The 22701-nt window shown below is 39.0% G+C and overlaps 1 protein-coding gene across 1 annotated transcript in view; it reads left to right on the top strand.

Annotated features, from left to right (window-relative positions):
* RELCH (RAB11 binding and LisH domain, coiled-coil and HEAT repeat containing) overlaps nucleotides 1–22701 on the top strand; it is a 120095-nt gene that overhangs the window by 64734 nt on the left and 32660 nt on the right. The window contains exons 13-22 of the mRNA XM_074944972.1: nucleotides 1569–1640; nucleotides 6567–6707; nucleotides 7569–7733; nucleotides 8505–8652; nucleotides 11974–12130; nucleotides 12702–12825; nucleotides 14091–14139; nucleotides 15076–15155; nucleotides 18997–19103; nucleotides 19682–19781. Of these exons, the coding sequence (XP_074801073.1) occupies nucleotides 1569–1640; nucleotides 6567–6707; nucleotides 7569–7733; nucleotides 8505–8652; nucleotides 11974–12130; nucleotides 12702–12825; nucleotides 14091–14139; nucleotides 15076–15155; nucleotides 18997–19103; nucleotides 19682–19781 (1143 nt within the window). The remainder of the gene's footprint in view (nucleotides 1–1568; nucleotides 1641–6566; nucleotides 6708–7568; nucleotides 7734–8504; nucleotides 8653–11973; nucleotides 12131–12701; nucleotides 12826–14090; nucleotides 14140–15075; nucleotides 15156–18996; nucleotides 19104–19681; nucleotides 19782–22701) is intronic.

Raw genomic sequence — 22701 nt, 5'->3', positions numbered from 1 at the left:
TTTGAGCACTTTCACATTCATCCAACCCAGGGCCCTTGGAAGCAAGATATGTTCTTCAATCTCATTGCTGCTCCAGTGCCAAACTATCGTAGAGCAAATATTCTCATGTTGGGGGATGATGGCAGTACACCTGTTCAACACTGATGTCAAAGCCAAGTGCCAGAACTTTTGTTCCACATGGGGCATGAGGCCGGATGCATTCCTTCAGCAGTGGTCCCACGGACATTTTATATGCCATTCCACTTGATTCCCTTAATCCCCAGGCCAATCTCCAAATTCAAAAGGAACAAAGACATGATTATTCTCATGGCTTAATACTGGCCAAGGCAGTTTTGGCTGACAGACCTACTACAAATGTCCGTCCCATCTTCAGACTACCTGGGCCTGATCTTGCACCACCACAGCCAGTTCTGTGACCTGAAGTCATTGCATGGTTGTTGGCTGGTTGAGTACCACAGATAGTGACAGTCCTCTACAGATTCAGGAAACCCTGATACAGAACATGAAAATATCTACCAGAAGAATGTATTCATCTAAATGGAAGAAGTTCTGTATGTTAGCAAGCTAACATGGTCTAGACTCAGTCCATACCACGATACAAAAGATCCTCAACTACATTTTTGCACCTAAAACAGACCGAGCTCTAGTTCAGCTCTATTAAGGTCCGCACTGCAGGAGTTACACACTTATCCACCTGTCAAAGATAGTACTCTTTCCTAGATGTACATTTAATTTTCCTGAGGCTCCTTGAGCCTCCATTTGAGCCTCTCACAGAATGCATCTTACAATCCCTCATTCTGAAGACTGTCTTACTAGCGGCAATCGTTTTGGCCGGGAGAGTGATTGTGCTTCAGGCTCTTGGGGCCGAACCCCTGTGTGACATTACATAGGAGCAAGGTAGTGCTGAGACCTCACATAAAGTTCAGCCCTAAGATTCTCTCAGAATTTCATCTAAACCAGTCAATTAATCTGCCTGTCTTCTTCCCAAAGCTGCACTTTGCCCCAGGAAGGAAGAAACTGTGCACACTAAATGTATCCAGGACTTTTGCTTTATTACATCAACAGAACTAACCCATTCATATTGTTACCCTGTTTCTTTCTAGCTATAGTTAGGCACTCTAAAGATCAAGCTATCTCTTCACCAAAAAAATAAATATTTATATATATATTTTATGTTACCAGCTGACTGGTGTACTTTTCCCAACAAACTTCAAGGCGCACTGTGCCAGAGTGCAAGCAAGATTCTCCACCTGCTTCAAAAATCTGCCAGTATCAGAAATCTATAAGGTAACAGTGTGGAGTAATCCGCTGACCCTTATCAAACACTAAGCCTTGGACTTAGCTGCTAAATCAGCTATCAGGTTTGAGAGAGAGGTACTATAATCACTGTTTGGTTGATACTGCTGATATTCTTCATTTCCCAGCCCTATTGGACACTGCTATTCAAAAACATCTGATATTGCGTACCTGAGGCTCATGTGTGCTTATAGTGCGGGATCCATACTGAGAACATCTTGAAGAACCACAGTTACTATAGAATAAGTAAACCTTCTATTTCTCTTCACCAGATCAATCACAAATACCCAGAGAGACGATTACTAGTGGCAGAGTCCTGTGGAGCTCTAGCACCTTATCTTCCTGTAAGTATTTGTATTTACTGCTAACTCTTTGTTCAGTAGAAAGTAAGAGGAAAACATATAGCAGGGGTGGCCAAACAATCTTCAGAAGTTTGAGAGATGGCCAAGCATGCCAGGGCTTGGGGTTTCAGTTCCGCTCCTGCGGAACCCTGAGACTCCTCTCTCCATGGGACAGAAGCCCCTAGACCCATCACCCCACTGCAGGGTAGGAGTCCCGACTTCCCCTCCCCACCCAGTCTGATAGGCAGAGAATGGAAGGGGGGATGGGGGAGCTTCACGAGCCTCAGTTTAATTGTAAAAGAGCAGCATGTGGCTCACGAGCCACGGTTTGGCCACCTCTGAACAAATGGCTTTGGCTGTTACCCTATCACTTACCACTTTCACATTCAAAGGGGGAAAATATCTTGAGGGATGATGTTGGTTGTAACATTATATATTCTTCTTTGAGTATAGAAGTGCTCCACTAGAGGTGCTCCACTTCAGGTGTGCTCACACCACTTGCACCTTTAATTGGAGATTTTTGGTTGCCATGCCCATTTGGCCCATGCATGAGCCCTGCACTTCCTCGTGCCCTGCTGTGAGGCTCTGTGGGGCTGCATGGGCAAATCACCCACATTTCCTTCTCAGCTGCCTTGGCCTGAGCCAGTGTTAGTGTGCCTTACTGTTCAAACCTGACAACTTTGTCTAGTTATCTTTCTTTATTATTTATCTTATTTTATGAAGTGGTTATGGGGGATTTTCTTTTGTTCCCATTCCCCTTTTCAGGGGGACCTTATCCTGTTGAGATAACCATTGCCCTGGTGTATGCCAGGCTCTCTGAGCTTCAAATGGCATGTCTCTTGCTGGGAGGCTGTCTGGGTCAGTGACATGCATTCCCATTGTATCTGCTGTTTGAGAAAGTCTTATATCCTGCAAAAGTGCTCCATTTGCTCCGCTTTTAAAGGCAGGGCAACGTAGAATCAGTCGTTAAAATCCTGACTCTTAATGATGGAGCGTTTCCTCCAGTTGGCCTCATATCCAGACCAGGAGACACCTCCCTACCCCTTTGGGCATCAGTCTCTGAGTGAACACAATGCCCCCTCAACTTCGGTACATTCACCTGGGTCTACCAGAGGTAAATCCATGAAGACCCATAGAAAGAGGAGCCAAGAAAAAAAGAAAACCCACCTCGGTCCCTGTGAAGTAAGACTGCCACAGAGACCTCTGGGTACAGCTGAGGCGCAAGATGCTGTTGGTACCAACATTTTGTCCAGAGCTTCAGGCTCCTCTGAGAATAAGGGCAACAAACATGCCTCGGTACCAAGACTTTCGGCGTCACAGAAGCAGAACACTGCAACAAGAGAACCTAAGCATTCCAGTTCTAAGAGAACAGTGCCCACAACTCCTTCTGTACTGTTTGTATCAAAATTGACCCCCTAAAACTGCATTGTGCCAGGAAGATGCTACGCTTCTCATACAGTCTCGATGCCTCTTTAGGCATCCTCATCAGTACCAACTAATTTTAGCTAGAAGGAACTTTCCAGATCAACTTATACCCTCGGTACTGATAGTGGAACAGGGTCCCATTCTCCACGCCCACCTGGTACCACAGGAGTTCGAATTCTTTAAGTACTTACTTGTTTCAGAGAAATTGGAGTCTCCCTTGTTAATGGGTTACAAAAGATTGTCAGTACCGAGACAGCCATAGTCTCCAAGGTAGACCTTTCCCCACTACTGCTTGATTCTCCAACGCCTTCAGTGAGTGCTGGGGCTCCCTACCTTAATGAGGAGGAATTATCCTCCAATTCAAATGCCTCAGTCCAAGATTCCTCTACTCTTCAGATAAGGGAACTCCTTCCTGACACTTTTGAAAAGAGCAAGACGTTGCATCAAAGACAGACCTGTGTTCCCACAACCTGGTTAGAGCACCAATGATGCAACCCCAATGCCTTTTGGACCCCCCAGTGGCGATACCGTGATTCTTGGACTGCATATTAACAGCAGTTTTCTCTTGCCCCTAATCTTTCTTGTGGGGACAACAGAGGGAGATGCTCCCCTGCTCCAAATGGTCCTCCTCCACTACCTCAGGCACAAGAGTCCTTTGAGGAGCTGGAGGCCAGGGCAGATAAAGAGGACAGTCTTCAAATATTTCTTCATCTTCCCAAGATTAGGTGATTCCTCCCCCACCTGTCTATGGCTGATGACTTCAGACACTTCCGGGAGTTAATGAACCGCTCTACTGATCCTCTTTTGGAAGAGGTCGGGGATTCGCAGCATAAGTTCCTGGATATTCTTCAGCTGACTCCCTCTACCTGAGTTGCCCTGCTGTTAATGAGGCCCTGTTGGATCCTGCCAAATCCATCTGATGGAGCCCTGCGACGATACCACCAGTATGTAAATGGGCCAATACGAAATGTTATGTTCTTGCTAAAGACTCGAATTTTTGTTCACCCATCTAGCACCAAACTTCGTGGTTGTGTAGGCAGTGAATAGGCATGGCAGACAACACCATGGAAAGACCACACCATGTAATAAAGACCAAAAACGTCTTTATCTATTTAGCAGAAAGACATACTCATCTGCGACTCTTTAATTTAGGATAGCCGACTATCAAGCTTTCATGACAAAGTACAGTCATTAAAATTGTGCCAAATTCACCACCTTTCTTGATCATCTGCTGGCTGATTAGCGTGAGCAGCTTCAGGCTCTGATTAACAAGGTTCAGCTGTTAGCAAGAACAGAGGTTCTCAAACTGTGGTCCACGAGCTCCATTCAGGTGTTCTGTGGATAGTTCCCTCTAAGGTGCACGCCTGGGTGGCCACACACAAGAGAATGAAGGGCCACCCACCTAATTAGTGGCCGCAGAGGCGTGGCTCCACTAATTAGGTGCCTGGACCCTGGAGAAGACGCACATGTAAAGTGAGGTGGTGGCCTTGGGGGAAATAGAGGGTCGGTGGGAGGGGGCAGTGGGGTAAGAAGAGGGGGTGGAGATTATTTGGGATGTGCAGGGCTGTGGCGGCCAGAGAAAGAGGCAAGAGCTCCAGGGCTGCGGCTGCCAGGGAGTGATGGCCCTGCTTCACAACCCAGCTCGGTGGCTGCCGCGGCAGGAGACCCCCTGCCCCTTCCCATCCCCAGCTTGGGGACTGCCATGGTGGGAGAGAGAGGGAGAGACCCCCCCGTCCCCTTTCCCAGATCCAGATCGGGGGCTGTCACAGCAGGGGAGAGAGGGCACATCCATTGCATTAGAAAGGTAAGACTACTGTTATGAAAACATGAGTTACGTGCTTTTATTTGTAGAACAAAAAAAGTTTACTACTACTTTTTTTTATATAGTGCTTTTATCCAAAGCGCTTTCCAATAGTTAGCTAACGGTACAAACAGAATTTGGAAAGATCATTAAGTGGTCCACTGAGACTCTCAGCAATTTTCAAGTGGTCTGCGAAAAAAAAACGTTTGAGAACCACTGAGCTAGAACATTGTTACAGGTCTCGTTGGATTCAGCCAACGCTACCACTTGATCCATCTCAACAATAGTGGTCATGCGAAAGGCATTCTGACTCCAGCTGTCTGGATTCCCAAGGCAGGTCGAAAACACGGTTGAGGTTCTTCCCCCTTTGATGGGCTAAAGCTATTCACTGAATCCACTGATGAGTCCTTGCATACTCTTAAGGATTCCAGAGCCACATTAAGATCCCTTCAGATTTACACACCTTCAAACAGTTAGTGGATCCCAGACAACAGTGATCCTGTCCCAGTTCATTCTCAGAATTCCAGAGATGTTATGAACTGCCCAGGAAGAAATCAAGGTTCCAGAGAAAGAGACCACCTGCTTCCTCTGCATCTGCTTCTGAAAACTTTTATAGTTTAAGCATCAGTTTTGATGTGCTGGTCTTGGGCCTGGAACACCACAAAACCAAGCTGCATCTACACCATTCTGTGTACCTTCTGCCATTTGGAAACACTCTCTTCTACTTCCTGCCACATGTGGGAGAATCACATCAGGCAAATGATGCTGGAGGTTATGAGTTCAGGGTATGCAATCCATTTTACCTCCCTCTCCATACCTACCCTGACAGATTAAAATAACCAAAATTCTCACTGTCTTCAGGACAAAATGCAAAACCCATCTCTATGATTTACTTTCAGTGGGACATAAGTAAATGTTTAAGTGCTTTCCTGAATATAGACTCTTTTCTGAAGCAAGACCTATATCAATTGATTCTGATAAAAGAATTCCTCCATTAGAGGAGAAGTGATTACTACTGTAGTAAGAAGTCTTACTTCTGTAACTTATTTTCTGTAAGTGGCTCAGATACCATAATGATCATGGTAGAAATATCAAGAAAGTAAGTGTTCTTATTCGATGTGAAGGGAAGAACTATTCTATCTCAGATGCTACTACATGTTAATTGTTGGCGAATACTTTTTTTAATGTTGACCAATGTTTTAGGTTAAAATCTAAGGGTTTTTTAATCTGACATCCAACTGCCTGGCTAAACCATGTTATAGCACAATTTAGATGCTGAACTTTTTTTGTAGCCAAAATTGCTTTCATCAGACCAGTATGGTAAAGGCTAAGAGTTATCAACATTCAGTAAAGTTGTATCACTTTCCAGGATATGATTTGTATTATTTCTAGATGTGTCGTCAGAAAAGTCAGCAAGAAGTTATTACGTGCTTTCCATGTTTTCACAATATATGATTCTCATGGGTAGTTAGAGGACTTGGGTTCTATGCTTAGTTTCACGGTAGACTTTATAGTGGAACTTGTGGAAGTTGCTGGTACTCTGTCTCTATGTAGCATCCCCATCAGTAAAAATGACAATAATACTTTACTTAAACACAAGAGTATTGTGAGAATAAATTTCATTGTTTGGAAGTTACTATATATGTGCAAAGTATTTACTCAATTTACATATTTAGCAGATATATCTTTCTCTTTATATTTAGAAAGAGATTCGTAGTTCATTGGTGCTTTCCATGCTGCAACAGATGCTAATGGAAGATAAGGCAGATCTGGTACGAGAAGCTGTGATCAAAAGCCTGGGTATCATCATGGGATACATAGATGATCCAGGCAAATACCAACAGGTATCATTCAGGGCTAAAGTCCATATGTATATAATGCATGTTACGATGCATCCATGCTTCAGACACTTTTGAATATAGTATTTTTCATGTAAATTACTCACAATTAGTCACTGTGACCAAAAAAGGAGGAAAAGTTACATATCCCGTTATCTGTAGTACCTCAGGGATGAGCTTCGTATAGGGTACTTTCTTCAACTTGTCCTTCTGTTTTTCACATTGAAGAGCAGTTACACCTCAGCCCCAGTACTTACTTGCATAAACCTGTAGGGACAGTGCCTAAGCATCATATGTTAAGGCTCTAATACAACTTTTTAATCTCTTGCAGTTATAATCCCTTTTTGTGGCATCATAATTTACCTAGCGAAGTTTCGAAATGAAATACTGAAAATATATAGCACAGCGTGTACAGAAAATATATAGTGTAGTATTTATATTATATAATAGGAGCAGGATATTTTCAGAATAGAATGTTTTCCAGTTGTACTTTAAGTTGGTGTTTAAAGTCTGTTCGTATCCATCTTCTTATGTGACTGTCTTTTCACCTAGCTAACTTCACCCTTGCCAATGTTTGGTAATTTAGCTTATATTCACTATTTTTTTTTAAAGAGTAAACTAAAGGAGGGAAGAAAATTACTTGTTTGAGGGTTACTGATATGTATCAGTTTTGTAGGTCATCCATATACTACAGTGACAAGTACTTTTTATATCAGTTTAATAACTCTAAAATAACAGATAGTAATCTAACCCTTCTAAATGCACATTTCCTCACTGCTTGAGATATATTCTATTTTTTGTAATCTGCATTTTGAAAAACGATATACACACAACAGTTGTAATATGTGCTTTACTGTGTTCTGCCAGGGTTTCGAACTGCTGCTTTCAGCTTTGGGAGATCCCTCAGAACGAGTAGTTAGTGCAACACATCAGGTATTTTTACCCGCCTATGCTGCCTGGACTACAGAACTGGGAAATTTACAGTCGCATCTTATACCTACACTGCTTAATAAGATTGAAAAGTTACTCAGGGTAGGTGTTCAATTCATACATCTCTAATTAGATTTCTTTCTATGTATCTTTATCTGATATGCACACTTAATTTTCATATCACTTAAAAAAAAAAATACAAGTTCCTACAGTGGTTTGTGGGGAGAATTTTTCAGGAGATTTTTATGTTGGGATTTCATAGCTTTTGCTCTTAAGAAAAAATAATTAGATTGTGCTTCAGACCTTGTAGTCAACATGCCTAAATTTAATGGAAATGGTAGGAAACAAACATTTAAATGGACTGAAGTAGTCAAAATGGATAGTACTAAAACAAAATGAAAACATTGTCAAGAAATAAATGCAAAATAGAAAGGCCTCATTCTTATCTCAAAAGTGCAGATCATTTATTTTCGAATTCTTGACCGATGGGTGGGTTTGTGAATTCTTGTCCAGCACCTGTATGAAAGTTGCATTCTTGAACTATTAATCTTGATCCTTCAGAATATAAGAATGATCATGGAACCTAACCACTTTCAGAACTAATACAAAACTTACTTATTTTTATTTAATTCTACTGTTTTTTCTAACACACAAAGAGGTAGACGCACACACAAGAATTGTGAAGTCATTAATCTTGCTCTTGCAGGTATGGAAGGAGTGTGCAAGGTGTGTTTCTGTTGAGCGTTCTTGAGAGAGACTAAAATACTGTGGTGATAGGGGATCGATAATTGCCATTATCTAATTGACATTTAATTGACATTAAACCAACAAAAAATACGAAAACCCTTAAAAAACCTCATACTTGTATTTCAGGAAGGAGATCATGGGCTGGATGAACATAAGCTACACATGTATCTTTCTGCTTTGCAGTCCTTGATTCCTTCACTGTTTTCACTGGTACTACAGAATGCACCTTTCACAAGCAAAGCTAAGCTCCAGGGTGAAGTGCCACCAATAGAAGGTATCTAATTCATTAAATACTATGAAAACTTTCTCTAGAATCCAATTGATCAATCTAACATCAATCAATAATAAATACATAGAAAAAAGCTAGAAACTCTATAGGGTCAGGTGAAATGGTCTCAAATTGCAGTGGGGGAGATTAAGGTTGGATATGAGGAAAAACTTTTTCACTAGGAGGGTGGTGAAACACTGGAATGCGTTACCTAGGGAGGTGGTGGAATCTCCTTCCTTAGAAGTTTTTAAGGTCAGGCTTGACAAAGCCCTGGCTGGGATGATTTAATTGGGGATCGGTCCTGCTTTGAGCAGGGGTTGGACTAGATGACCTCCTGAGGTCCCTTCCAACCCTGATATTCTATGATTCTATGAAACTATATTTTAGTTGAAATATATGAGTCTGTAGAGTTCTTATGTAGAACAGTGGAAATTGTAATGTAAACTTCGTAGCTTTATATAACCCACTGTATGTTTAGCATTGTGGTTTTAGGTTTCCAAACCCAGGAACCTTTTTTTAATCTCAAACTTTTTCATGTGCTGTCACTGCAAATCTATTTTAGTAGTACATCTCTGGAGTTGCCTGAAGTTCCCTTAATGTAACCAAGCCAATGGAGAGACTTATTTGCTCCCAGCACTAACTTGTAAAGCTTTGCCATGTCCTTTTTCTCTTTGTTCCTCTCTCTCTTTTTTTTGGTGAAACTACATTTTTTTCCCCCATTTTACTTAAGAGTTCAGATAGCAACAGTAAGCTAGTATGTTCAAAGAAACAGGAAAATCTTAATGAACTACAGAGATTGTCAATAGAAAAAGAGTCCAAAAGGTTAGCCATTTGTCTAATAACACAATATTTCAGGTTTCAGAAGTAGCAGCCGTGTTAGTCTGTATTCGCAAAAAGAAAAGGAGGACTTGTGGCACCTTAGAGACTAACAAATTTATTTGAGCATCCGATGAAGTGAGCTGTAGCTCACGAAAGCTTATGCTCAAATAAATTTGTTAGCCTCTAAGGTGCCACAAGTCCTCCTTTTCTTTTTCAGTTTTTCAGGGAGATTGTAATGGGGGTCAGAGGCGCCTGCTGTTGAGCTGTACAGCTTAGGGCTAAGCCAGCCCTGATTACAAGATGCGCCTCACCTGAGATGAATCAGATGATTCTAACTTAAAAGGCAGCAGGGTGTGGTTGAGAGTATCAGAGACTGCCGGAGGCAGGAAGCCTAGAGAAAGGTCAAGAAACAGAAGCCTGAGAATCTATAGCTGGCTTGAAGAAGCCGCTGCAGAGAGTAAGATGGGCTTCTGCAGAGATAATGAACTGTGACCCAGATAAGGAGAAGGGGGCTGGGAATCCCTCACCCCTAACTATGGGGAGTGACAGGTTTCAGAGTAGCAACCATCTTAGTCTGTATTCGCAAAAAGAAAAGGAGGACCTATGGCACCTTAGAGACTAACAAATTTATTTGAGCATAAGCTTTCGTGAGCTACAGCATCCGATGAAGTGAGCTGTAGCTCACGAAAGCTTATGCTCAGATAAATTTGTTAGTCTCTAAGGTGCCATAGGTCCTCCTTTTCTTTTTATGGAGTGAGACACTGGACTGGGGTTGAGGCCTGGTGGGAAGTGTTCCTAGAGTTCGTTTGAGAATCCCTGTGAAGCACAAAATGGTGTGGGACACTGCAAAGGCACCCCAATCACAAGTAGGGATTAGGAGATAGTACACACCTACCGTGCTATGAGGATGATTTTTCAGCTGCTAGTTTCTTTATATGGTTTTCCTTCACTTATCCCAAATTAATACTTTTTTCCCCTCTCACCTGTGTAAACCAATTACATAATGTAATCAGAAGCTGTCTGCATTTCATGCCTGTTTAAGTAGGCAATTTTTAAACATAAAAGGTTTAACAAGCAACCATAAAATACTTCTTGCATGGGCTTTCTGATGATCACTCTCAAGAATAGCACATAGCCAGTAATATATAGGGAAATACATCTTAACTGCTTTAAAGTCGTCTTTTGTTTCATTGGTTTCTCTGAGTCAGGAGGTACAATAATGTAAGTGGTACATTTTTCACACTGAAATAGTAGTAGAGGATAATAGTGCAGGACCTTCTCCACTTATTGCATACCTACACAATGTCTAAACAGGCACTGAATAGACTGGACTGTAGATACACTATAATCAGCCCTCCGAGGCTGTAAAATATTTTTACATTACATTAATCTTTTTAGGCTTTACTGGCAATACTGGCTCTATAGGAAACTTGGGGATGCTGTACATAATCCATAACCCTACACAAACAGTAATGTGCTGTGTGTACATACAAAGGATGTATGAATATTTTAGATTTTAAAAATTCTAAAAGTTAACTGATATGTACATTAACGTATAACTGTTAAACTTTTACTGCCATCAGTGACTCAGATGAACACTTACCCTAAGTCACTCCTGTCTATGCCTAGAATACTGTAAAGTTTCAGAATTTAGGTAGAGTGACAATTTCTCCATTATTAGAGACACAAGGTAGGTGAGCTCGAAAGCTTGTCTCTCTCACCAATAGAAGTTAAGAGATCCAGTGGTCCAATAAGAGATAATACTTCATCCACCTTCTCTCTAATATCCTGGGACCAACATGGCTACAACAACACTGCATACATAAAGGAAAAATCTCATGTATGCAATTTCCATTGATCTAGTAACTTCTGATGGAATCACAAGTATGTTCTTTTTGAGTGAATTCAGCAATGGAGGACATCATGTCCTTATAGTTGAACTATTTTGCAGGGTACAGTTATATACATGTTCAGGAGGATTTGAGAGTATAAAAACAAAATTAGGTTAATATAATCCATAACCATTATGTTAAAAATATTGTCTTAGGTTCATAAGCTTGCCTCCAGAATTCTCCTTAGCCTTCTTTTTATGTTTTGTAAATTGATGAATTTTAGCCTCAGAAGAAGTTTAGTGATCAAAAACATAGAATTCCCTTCAGATTAATATGGAAAGAAGGAAATAGTCTTGTGATTTAAAGCATAGTACAGGGAATCAGGAGACCCAGTTTTCTATTTCTTGCTCCTCCACAGAGTTGCTATGAGATCTTTGGAGAATCTCCTAGTCTCTCTACTTCCTACCTCTCTACCTCTGTTTCCCCATCTGTAAAATCCCCACCTACCTTTATGACTTAGACTTGACCTATTTATTTCTATAAAGCACTTTGATAGCTTAGATGGAACATGCTGTAGAAGTTCAAATTAATAATTACTCTTTTTAATTATGGACATCACGTCAAGGTTATCTTTTGCTCTTTTTTTAACACATGGTTTTGTCTTCTGCTGTTACAGTGACTAGATTCCCTCGGCCTGTGTCACCTCTTCAGGATGTAGCTACTATCATTGGAAGCCGTGAGCAGCTAGCTGTGCTGCTGCAGCTTTATGATTACCAACTGGAACTTGAGGGTACCACAGGCTGGGAGACTTTGCTATGGGTTGTCAATCAACTGTGAGTGTATCTGTTTTTCCTGCCCTCCTGATACAAAACTTTCATGCCTTCTAAATAGTTATTCGTGAAAAGTTCAGGTTCTTTTCATTATCTTAATATTTAATTGTCATTTTTGTTTACTTTGCAAACCTAAAAACCCGAGAATTCCATTCTTTCTGATTTGTTCAGGAAAAAATATGGCCTTTAATGTGTTCATAGATTAATAGTATTTGTACCAAAAAGTTATGATTTCCTCTTTGTGCTGATCTAGAAATACATCATTATGTAAGTGAGTGAGGATTCTGTTATTTTAAGACGCTTGCAGAATATCGTATTCCACAATAAAAGGGTGTAGTTGAAACTCAAGTGCCAAACACTCCTAGGGGATGGTATTCCACTATCCCAAACAAAGAGAATTATAGAAGGGATTACTTCAACTGTTAATGTTATTGTGTTAGTGGGATTAGAATTGGCAATGATCAGGAAGGTCAGTGATGATGTACAATGTGCAGTCAGTTTGTAGGGTGAAGTGAAATCACAGAGAAGGAAACGTGCAGAGTAACTTCTAATGTGCTGCTACTTCCTCTTTTAGGTTACCACAGCTTATAGAAATAGTTGGCAAAATCAATGTTGCCTCAACTGCCTGTGTCCATGAATTCTCCAGGTTTTTCTGGCGGCTTTGCAGGACATTTGGGAAAATTTTCACAAACACTAAGGTAATAGAATTCTTCTTGTATCTAGCTTAGATTCATTAAATATAGAAATACTTAATATACAGGATCATATTTACATGATGTGCTTACAGGAGAGATGAGTTATAATATTTCATTCCAGGGTCAAAAATCACTGTCACATTTTCACTTGCCAGTCTTAAACCGGCTCTTGGCCACATTCTGTCTTTCTCTCCACTTATCTTGGATTCCATTTGTGTCTCTCACCTTTCATGATGTCTCTTTATTCGTACTACAGGCAGGGATTCTGTTCCCAGACTGCCATCCTACCCAACTGGAAATGGGGAGGAGCCCATTGACACACTACTTACTCTTCCTTGGTGGACACATTGGGCTGGAGACTCTGGCCTAATTTCAATGAAATATGACATCAGTTTCCCTTTAGTGTATATAGTATGTTAGACAATACATTTTGTGTGCCAAATCTTATTCACATATATCTGCATGTCCTTCATTCATTCATATTTGATTGTTGATTTAAAATAAGTATTCTCCTCGTTCAACATGTTTAAGGAATGCAAGGCAAGATCTATTGTAAATCAATAAAGAATAATATTTTAAAGGATTATAATTACTCAGTAAAATTTTAGAGATATGTGAAGATCAGCTGAAAAAATAATTGTCCATTTTGAAAATATTTTAGAGTAAATGTCTGCACTGAATTTATTTCTGTCTTTTAAAGGAGTATTTACAAAGACTGACACAAGTATTTTGGAGCCGTAAGAAGTGTCTCCATAGAGAAGGCTAATTCCACATTCTAGTCTAAGGTCACTTTTGGACATGAGCCCTAAACTTATAAAGCCTTTTGGTATAAATTGTCATCACAGGCTGGGGGAGAAAATTTTGGGGAAGTTTCAGGGAAATCCGTCAATATACTTGTGTTGGGTTGTAAAACCTGTAAATCCCTTTTCTCCCCTCCTCCTCCCCCTGCCACTGCTTTTGCAGTAAGCATAATTTTTGTGGTACTGTGCAGTTCAAATAGAGCCTGGTTCTGCCCATTGCTGAGTGCCTTCTGCCTTCAAAGTCAACTATTGATGGTGTTTACCCCCTCATTCAGTATCAGATGCTCAGTATAAGGCTTGGTTTCATGAGATCACACTTCCCTTGAGTTTTGAGAAAACTTGGGGAAACTTTCAAAGTATTCTGTCAGTGTCTCCAACATTTTCATTTCTCTGGTCTTTACATGCTTTTATAAATAAACTGACACTTGTTACAGATTTTCTTAAAATGGGTACCCATCTATTCTGTAGGTAAAACCACAGTTCCAAGAAATCTTAAGACTGTCTGAAGAAAACATTGGTGAGTAGCACATGCATTTTTATTAACATGAATAAAAATCAACCTCATCCTGAACTGAGGAAAAATTGTAAACTATTTGTTTCTGGAATCGGTCTATGAAAGTGATTAAAATAAAAAAAAAAAAATCTGTAATCAGAAGTTAGTTTGAAAGTAAAATTCATTTTAAATTGACATGGCTGCTTTAATTATGTTTTTAAAATGAAAATAAATATTTGCATAATACTGTCTATTTTAATTGAAAGGCCAAAGGAAACTGATTGCTCAGTGCTTTTGAAAATCAGGCCACTTATTTAGGTGACCAAATAAGGATTTAAGCATAATTTTAGGCACCCATTTTTTAACATCTTGGCGTGAGTCTGTAGCCAGAACTGTCTAATGTATTTTGACCTGTTTGAACACTCTTGTGCATCTTAAAATAAATTGTTAATGCTGCTACTGAGCTACATGCCAAAACTTCCCACAGTTACTAACACCAGTTCAGCTGCACCACTCTTGGTAACATTGAGTTACCTAGCATAGATGGCTCATGGACTCCAGCAGCTGTTTTGAGCACCATTTTAATTAGTTGTGCCTTATTTAATTGGTCCATTGTTGAAAATGCCTGCTGGGACCAGAGAGCCATCTACGCTAAGGCTCCCAGTGGTGCGGCTGAACTGGCATGAGCAATGGGAGGAATTTTCAATAAATTACCTAGTGTACGAATTGTTTGCAGTAGCAACTGTATCTCTCCATTTTTTTCTTCTGTCAAGCCTAGAATGTTGCTTAAACATAGATCTCAAATGTAGTACTCTTTGTACCCTGTCAAAATGTTGAACATGTAAACTTAATGAATCACTCTTAAAGGTGAACATGCTGTAATATTGTCCAAAAGTAATTAATTGCAAGATAAGGAATTCTGTTTTAAATTTTTCTGATACATTATATCAATGACTTTAGATTCCACAGCAGGGAATGGGGTACTAACAAAAGCCACAGTTCCCATCTATGCAACAGGCGTCCTTACATGCTATATTCAGGTAAGTGTGATTTTTTTTTTTTAATTTAGTATTCAAATGTAGAACTCCCTGTACAGCCCTTTGAATAAATTACTGTATGTAAATTAAACTTCAAACTGTAAAAGAGGATGGACAGATTACCATGATAAATATCTTAGAGAATTTCTGATATAAAAAGCAAAAGCCCAGTAATTTGTAGTAGCATCTGAATAAAGATTGGTTTATAATTGGGTAACTGTGATATTTTTGTTTGGTGTTGGTAAATGAAGAAATTTTGATTTCTTATAGCTTTTTTTCAGCTGCTTTATGATGTATAAAAGAATTGAAAGGTTTTTTTTCAAAATAAGGAGGATTGTTTTTCTTTTAACCTTCAAAATTTGGGTTTTTTCTGTCCTTGAAAACTTCAGGGTGACTGTGGCCACGTCTGCACAGGGGAAACTTGCCCAAAATAAATTTCAGTCTGTGTTATAACAGTTTCAGATGAACGGATATTATTAGCATTGATTGAGAGCTCTAGCATACACAAGACTCTCAAATAGACTTTGTATACAGTCCTTTAGTCAATTTTGAAATCCGGTCTATTCAAAACAGTTGTAAAAACAGGTCCAGTTGAGGGAGGTTTTTTTCTACATTCGAGGTCCCACCAGTACAAATATTAAGTCAGCTAAACCAGTGGCTAAAGCTGTGGATAGGGGGGTTGTAAATTTTCCCAGTGTAGAAGAGGCTTGGATGTCTGGGTTTATGACCGATACCATGGGAGAAAGTAAAATTTGAATGAGCAGATAAACTAGAATTCTTCTAGGTATTTTGTTGACTTCTATTTAACTAAAATATTTGAGCAGAAAGATCTCTTGTTAAGGATTACATCCCTTCATTCTAAGGGCTAAGAACTCTCCTAATACATATGTGGGTCATCCATAAAAAGGACTCTAGCAAAACTGCAAGGACCATATTTGATGCTCTTAAGCTTGAAATCAGGTACAGAAATTCTTCAGAGAAAGAACCCTTTCAGACTTTGGTTTCCTTATTATGTATAAATAAAGAGGGCACATTTTCTTATCCTTTACAGATCACCTTTAAAGACCCCAATAGGGGTTTTTCTAAGTTTTATGAATTGGAAACTCAGTGAATGAGATCTGCTCCAGCAGCGTCCTTGATTTATCATGACTTGTGCATTTTTTCCATTATTGTGGGACTATTTTCTATTGATTGATTATTGGATGACTTGGTCTCTCATTTTTCACTGAGTTCTCCCATATGAAGAAAAAGTAGTTAATTACAAATGTAAAATCTTTACAGCATATGACAATGTGCTTTTACAGTGTTAAGATGAATAAAATGACTCTCAGACATCATGGGATCACAAGGCAAACGTACATTTATTAGGAGGATGCTTAACTTTAATGTTATGTAGTACCATCTTTAATCTAGTCTAAACAGGTTTACTGTCTGTCAAGTTTTAAATGCAAAAATGTCAGCAAACTGATTCAAATTAGCAGATTTCTATTATCCAAGTACTCCAGAGAATTATTTAGTTGATTTAGTTTGGAATGTTGCTGCCGGTAAAAATTTGGGCAGTTCCAAATATATAAGGAAGCCATGGTCTTCAGAAATGTTATATAGGTGGAGCTGGTAATAACCATCTATTATTAAAGTTGCCCAACATTTCCCATTATAAGACTGTGTTTTCAGTTGCTTATAACTGCCAACTTTTAACTGTTTGGGCTTATATTTCTCATTTTGAGTGTCTGCCTCAGAATTTTTTTTCTTTTAAATTTCAGCTAAAACATTCAGACATTTCCAAGAATGAAAGTAGGAGAAAAGACATTGTTTTGCCCATGTGAGAGGGAAAAAAAAAATCTGACATTTTATTTGAAAAGCTCTAGCACCCCTGGCTTTGAGGCAAGGACTTGAAATTTGGCAGTGGGGTAACCTTTGTCAAGGATGTGGCTTTTGCCCTTCCTGTGAAAATTTGGCCAAGGTATAATCCTTTGAAACATCTCAGTTTGCACATGCTTAGTAGAAGCTTCTTTGCTTTTAGTGATGGTAAGCAACTGTTTTAAACCAAACTCTTCACAGGTGGGCACTAATTTTGTTTCTCACTTTCTGGATGGCTGTCTTAAGACTGGGGGGAGGGCTCTGATTTGCAGGAGAGCTGAGCACTGACAGCTGCAACTGAAGTCAGTGGAAGCTCTTCTTTGAATATATGAAGTACTATAGAATACTAAGTACGCTGAAAAATCAGGTCCTAGGTGTTTCAGTTGGGCAGCTAAATTAGTGGCGACTTTTGACTTTAATCTGTATTCATCAGCTCCCCATAAGGGTATTGGGAAGACTGATCAGTGAATGTTTATGAAACACTCAGGTATTACAGGGATGAGCACCATAGAAAAGTGCATTAGCAAATTAATAATTCTGTCTTCAGAGCAAGGTTTAAATAATATGCAGTAAATAAGGCTTGGGGCCATACATAGAATAGTGAGAAGAAAACAAAATATTGAATAGCTTCTCATTAATTGATCAACATCCATTCGGTGCACTGCATGAGACAGGGTTCCTGTGGCAAAAATATAGTCTCTGACACACTATACCAGAATGCATATGGGAGCCAAATTAAGCAAGGTTAATTCTGGTCTTTCCACTTTTCAAAGCTTGATTTTTCAACCGTGTGTGTGTGTGCGTGCGTGTGCGTGTGTGTGTGTAATAATGAAATTGTACACTGAGTGGTACAAGTTTGCCAGGCAGTCAAACATCCCTGATGTGTAGTTAGAGCACTTACAACTGCTTAACCCAGAGCATATTAATTTTGCTTTTTTAATGAAAAGGCAATTTAAGAGTAACTCAAATCTTAATAGAAACTGTTTTAAATTAAAAATGAATCTATGGTCTACAAAATTAGAAAAACTTTGTACATGGAAGATGTGAAACATTTTAGATTTTATTGAACAGATTTGAGATTGACTTCGCCTTTAAATTTTTTCTAAAGTAGTGTAAAGAAAGCCATTTAACATTTTGCCATGTCTCTCTCGTTCCCCACTTCCCAATTAAAAAAAGGTTAACATTTTGCAATCCTCATTTTACATCTTAATTTAGAATTTATTCAATTGGAAATATATAGTCGTGTATTGCAAAAACAATAAGTCTCTTCAGTCTTCATTCAGCCTGGAATTCTCAAAGACACTTTATAAAATTAAAAGGTAATGTTACCTTGGTTAGGAGTATGGATAGCTGTAATCAGTATCCTCCAAGCAATTTTAAACAAATTTAGGGCAAATGCAATTGACAGATATGTCAGATTATGAAATGCAAACCATCCAGTCAGAGGGTAGGGCAATGGCAACGGTCCAAGCCCTAGAAAGAGGGCACCCTCAATGCACCCTTCATCTGCTTATCGTTTATCTGAACTCTCCAAACCTCTTATATTCTACCCATTGCTATTTAAGGCATGCTTTTGTCATGTACTTAATATGCTAAATGGTCCATAATAGTATTGACCAATCCTGGAACAACATACAAGTGTGTATGCGTGCACCACCACAGAGTCTGAAGGAAAAACATTCATTACATATACTTTTGAACGGATACGGGTACGTGGACAATAAAAAATATTTCAGAAACTATGAAATATGCTTGGATAGTGTTCTTTAAACTATTTAATTGGGTTTGTTTTGTTAAAATAATATTGGTTTTATCTTGGATATGAATATTAGATTGTATAATAAAATATTTAAATGTTAGACATGTCAGTTAAAATTATTTTCCCTTATCTATTCTGTGATGCTCTTGCCTTTAAGGTTACTTAAATCTTTAAGTCATAGCATAACTTATAAAACTAAAATTAATGTTGCATACTTTCTTTTAGGAAGAAGACCGCAAACTGTTAGTTGGATTCTTAGAAGATGTAATGACTATGCTTTCACTATCACATGCTCCTCTTGATAGCCTGAAGGCTTCTTTTGTGGAACTGGGGTAAAGTACATAACATGGAATTGATTTTAAATGGTTTAATATTTACAAAAATTTTCATAATGTACTTTCAGCTATAAGTATAATTGCAACAAAAGGTCAGGTGAATTATGCATATAAATCAGCTTTACTTGATTAACTTAAAGTTAAACAGTGGTAAACCCAATATCTACTGTAAAATTAAGCCAGAATGTATTCTATATTTGAACATTTCAATAAATGTTTTGTTCGCACCTTATGTATCTTGAAAGCTTCTCTGCCTCACCAACGGAAGTTGGTCCAGTAAGATATTACCTCACCTACTTTGTGTCTCTAATAAATTTTTTTGTCACTGTAAATCATTCAGAACAAAAAGTGGCTTTCCTGAAATTTGTTTTGAAAGGATCAGTTGCATGATACAGCCCATTTCCCCACCCCCATCAGTAAAACTGATTTTAAAAAAGTCTCGCTCAAATGAATGTTTTTGAAGTTTAAGTGTTTTAAAGAATGCACATTTCTACATGCCTTTGAGGACTGCCTTTGCAGTTTGTAATCAGACCCACTCTACACATAGTGTTAGCTTGACTTTTATTTTCTTCTAGCGCAAACCCAGCATACCATGAACTGCTGTTAACTGTACTGTGGTATGGAGTTGTCCATACTTCAGCTCTTGTTCGGTGCACAGCTGCTAGAATGTTTGAGGTAAGTGAGTATCAAAACTCTGTTACACAGAGCCTGAAATTGCAGTGTGTTTAAAATAAGTATATTCATCTCAGTATCTGAAAATGTATGTATTGTGTTCTACATCTAAAAATGTCTCTGAATAGGTTGTGTACTGTGTGATGGAGCAGCAAGTTATTACGTTGTACAATTTTGGTTCTGCATCTGTTGCATATTCAAGTTAATTGAACAATGTTGATGCTTTATCAACTGCTTGCAAGACATTTTTATAGTAATTTGTGAACTCATCTTTGTTCTGCTACTGACTTCAGTGTTACATTTGATCTTTGCATGCTGAACAATGTTGATTGGATATGAGAAATCATTTCAGGACTGAACTCTGTGTTCAAACCAGTTTTATTTACCTTGTCAAATTTGGAAATGTGCTTGCGTAAATTTGTATGTAAGATTTGCATGCGCATCTTGAACTTGTTGATCCATTTGTTCTTTTTTCACCTTGAACGCACTTAATTCATTGATGGCATAATTCACAGATTAACTGTATTCATAACCTTATTCCTATACTTTGTCTCAGTCTTTAATAAGGCTAAAAAGGATCTTAGGGATAATGGTAGCATGACAAATGGGAATGAGGATATGGAGGCAGATATTACCATATCTGAGGTAGAAGCGAAACTCGAACAGCTTAATGGGGCTAAATCAGGGGGCCCAGATAATCTTCCTCCAAGAATATTAAAGGAATTGGCACATGAAATTGCAAGCCCATTAGCAAGAATTTTTAATGAATCTGTAAATTCAGGGGTTGTACCGTATGATTGGAGAATTACTAACATATCTCCTATTTTTAAGAAAGGAAAAAAAGGTGATCTGGCTAACTACAGGCCTGTTAGTTTGACATCTGTACTATGCAAGGTCTTGGAAAAAATTTTGAAGGAGAAAGTAGTTAAGGACATTGAGGTCAATGGTAAATGGGACAAAATACAACATGGTTTTACAAAAGGCAGATCGTGCCAAACCAACCTGATCTCCTTCTTTGAGAAAGTAACAGATTTTTTTAGACAAAGGGAGCACAGTGGATCTAATTTACCTAGATTTCAGTAAGGCGTTTGATACCGTGCCACATGGGGAATTATTAGTTAAATTGGAAAAGATGGGGATCAATATGAAAATTGAAAGGTGGATAAGGAATTGTTTAACAGGGAGACTACAGTGGGTCCTACTGAAAGGTGAACTGTCAGGCTGGAGGGAGGTTACTAGTGGAGTTCCTCAGGGATCAGTTTTGGGACCAATCTTATTTAATCTTTTTATTACTGACCTCGGCACAAAAAGTGGGTGTGCGCTAATAAAGTTTGCGGATGATACAAAGCTGGGAGGTATTGCTAATTTAGAGAGAGACCGGGATATCATACAAGAAGATTTGGATGACCTTGTAAACTGGAGTAATAGTAATAGGATGAAATTTAATAGTGAGAAGTGTAAGGTCATGCATTTAGGGATTAATAACAAGAATTTTAGTTATAAGCTGGGGACGCATCAATTAGAAGTAACGGAGGAGGAGAAGGACCTTGGAGTATTGGTTGATCATAGGATGACTATGAGCCGCCAATGTGATATGGCCGTGAAAAAAGCTAATGCGGTCTTGGGATGCATCAGGCGAGGTATTTCCAGTAGAGATAAGGAGGTTTTAGTACCGTTATACAAGGCACTTGTGAGACCTCACCTAGAATACTGTGTGCAGTTCTGGTCTCCCATGAAGGATGAATTCAAACTGGAACAGGTACAGAGAAGGGCTACTAGGATGATCCGAGGAATGGAAAACTTGTCTTATGAAAGGAGACTCAAGGAGCTCGGCCTGTTTAGCCTAACTAAAAGAAGGTTGAGGAGAGATATGATTGCTCTCTATAAATATATCAGAGGGATAAATACCAGAGTGGGAGAGGAATTATTTAAGCTCAGTACTGATGTGGACACAAGAACAAATGGATATAAACTGGCCAATGGGAAGTTTAGACTTGAAATTAGACGAAGGTTTCTAACCACCAGAGGAGTGAAGTTTTGGAATAGTCTTCCAAGGGAAGCAGTGGGGGCAAAAGACCTATCTGGCTTTAAGATTAGACTCGATAAGTTTATGGAGGAGATGGTATGATGGGATAACATGATTTTGGTAATTAATTGATCTTTAAATATTCATGGTATATAGGCCCAATGGCCTGTGATGGGATTTAGATGGGGTGGAATCTGAGTTACTACAGAAAACTCTTTCCTGGGTATCTGGCTGGTGAATCTTGCCCACATGCTCAGGGTTTAGCTGATCGCCATATTTGGGGTTGGGAAGGAATTTTCCTCCAGGGCAGATTGGAAGAGGCCCTGGAGGTTTTTTTGCCTTCCTCTGTAGCACGGGGCACGGGTCCTCTCTGCTCCTTGAAGTCTTTAAACCATGATTTGAGGACTTCAATAGCTCAGACACAGGTGAGAGGTTTTTCGCAGGAGTAGGTGGGTGAGATTCTGTGGCCTGCGTTGTGCAGGAGGTCAGACTAGATGATCATAATGGTCCCTTCTGACCTTAATATCTATGAATCTATACTCGCTTCAGAATTGTATTACAAGCCAATTTCTGTCATTGCCTGACATTGAGAGAAAAGTCAATAGTATTCATAATACATTGCTTTATAGTTTTATATTTGTCACAAGAAAATATAGAGTAACTCTGTGAGCTCTCCCCATCTCTGTTTTCATACTGTGAAAATTTATAGACATTCTATAGAACCACTAAGTTTGCCTGAATTTGTTTACTATCTCCTTAGCCATCAAATCTAAAAATATCAGAAGTAGAGAAATACAGTAGGCTGTCCCAATATCTTTCCTCAGTTGCTTGAAGTACAAGGACTTTTGTGCTTCTCACACCTGAAAAGTGTATTTATCTCTTTTATAATTGCACTAA

Source organism: Natator depressus, chromosome 2 (assembly GCF_965152275.1).
Source record: "Natator depressus isolate rNatDep1 chromosome 2, rNatDep2.hap1, whole genome shotgun sequence".
Lineage (NCBI taxonomy): Eukaryota > Metazoa > Chordata > Testudines > Cheloniidae > Natator > Natator depressus.
Note: the sequence above shows the minus strand (reverse complement) of the source record. Positions and strands in the feature narration are given on the sequence as shown.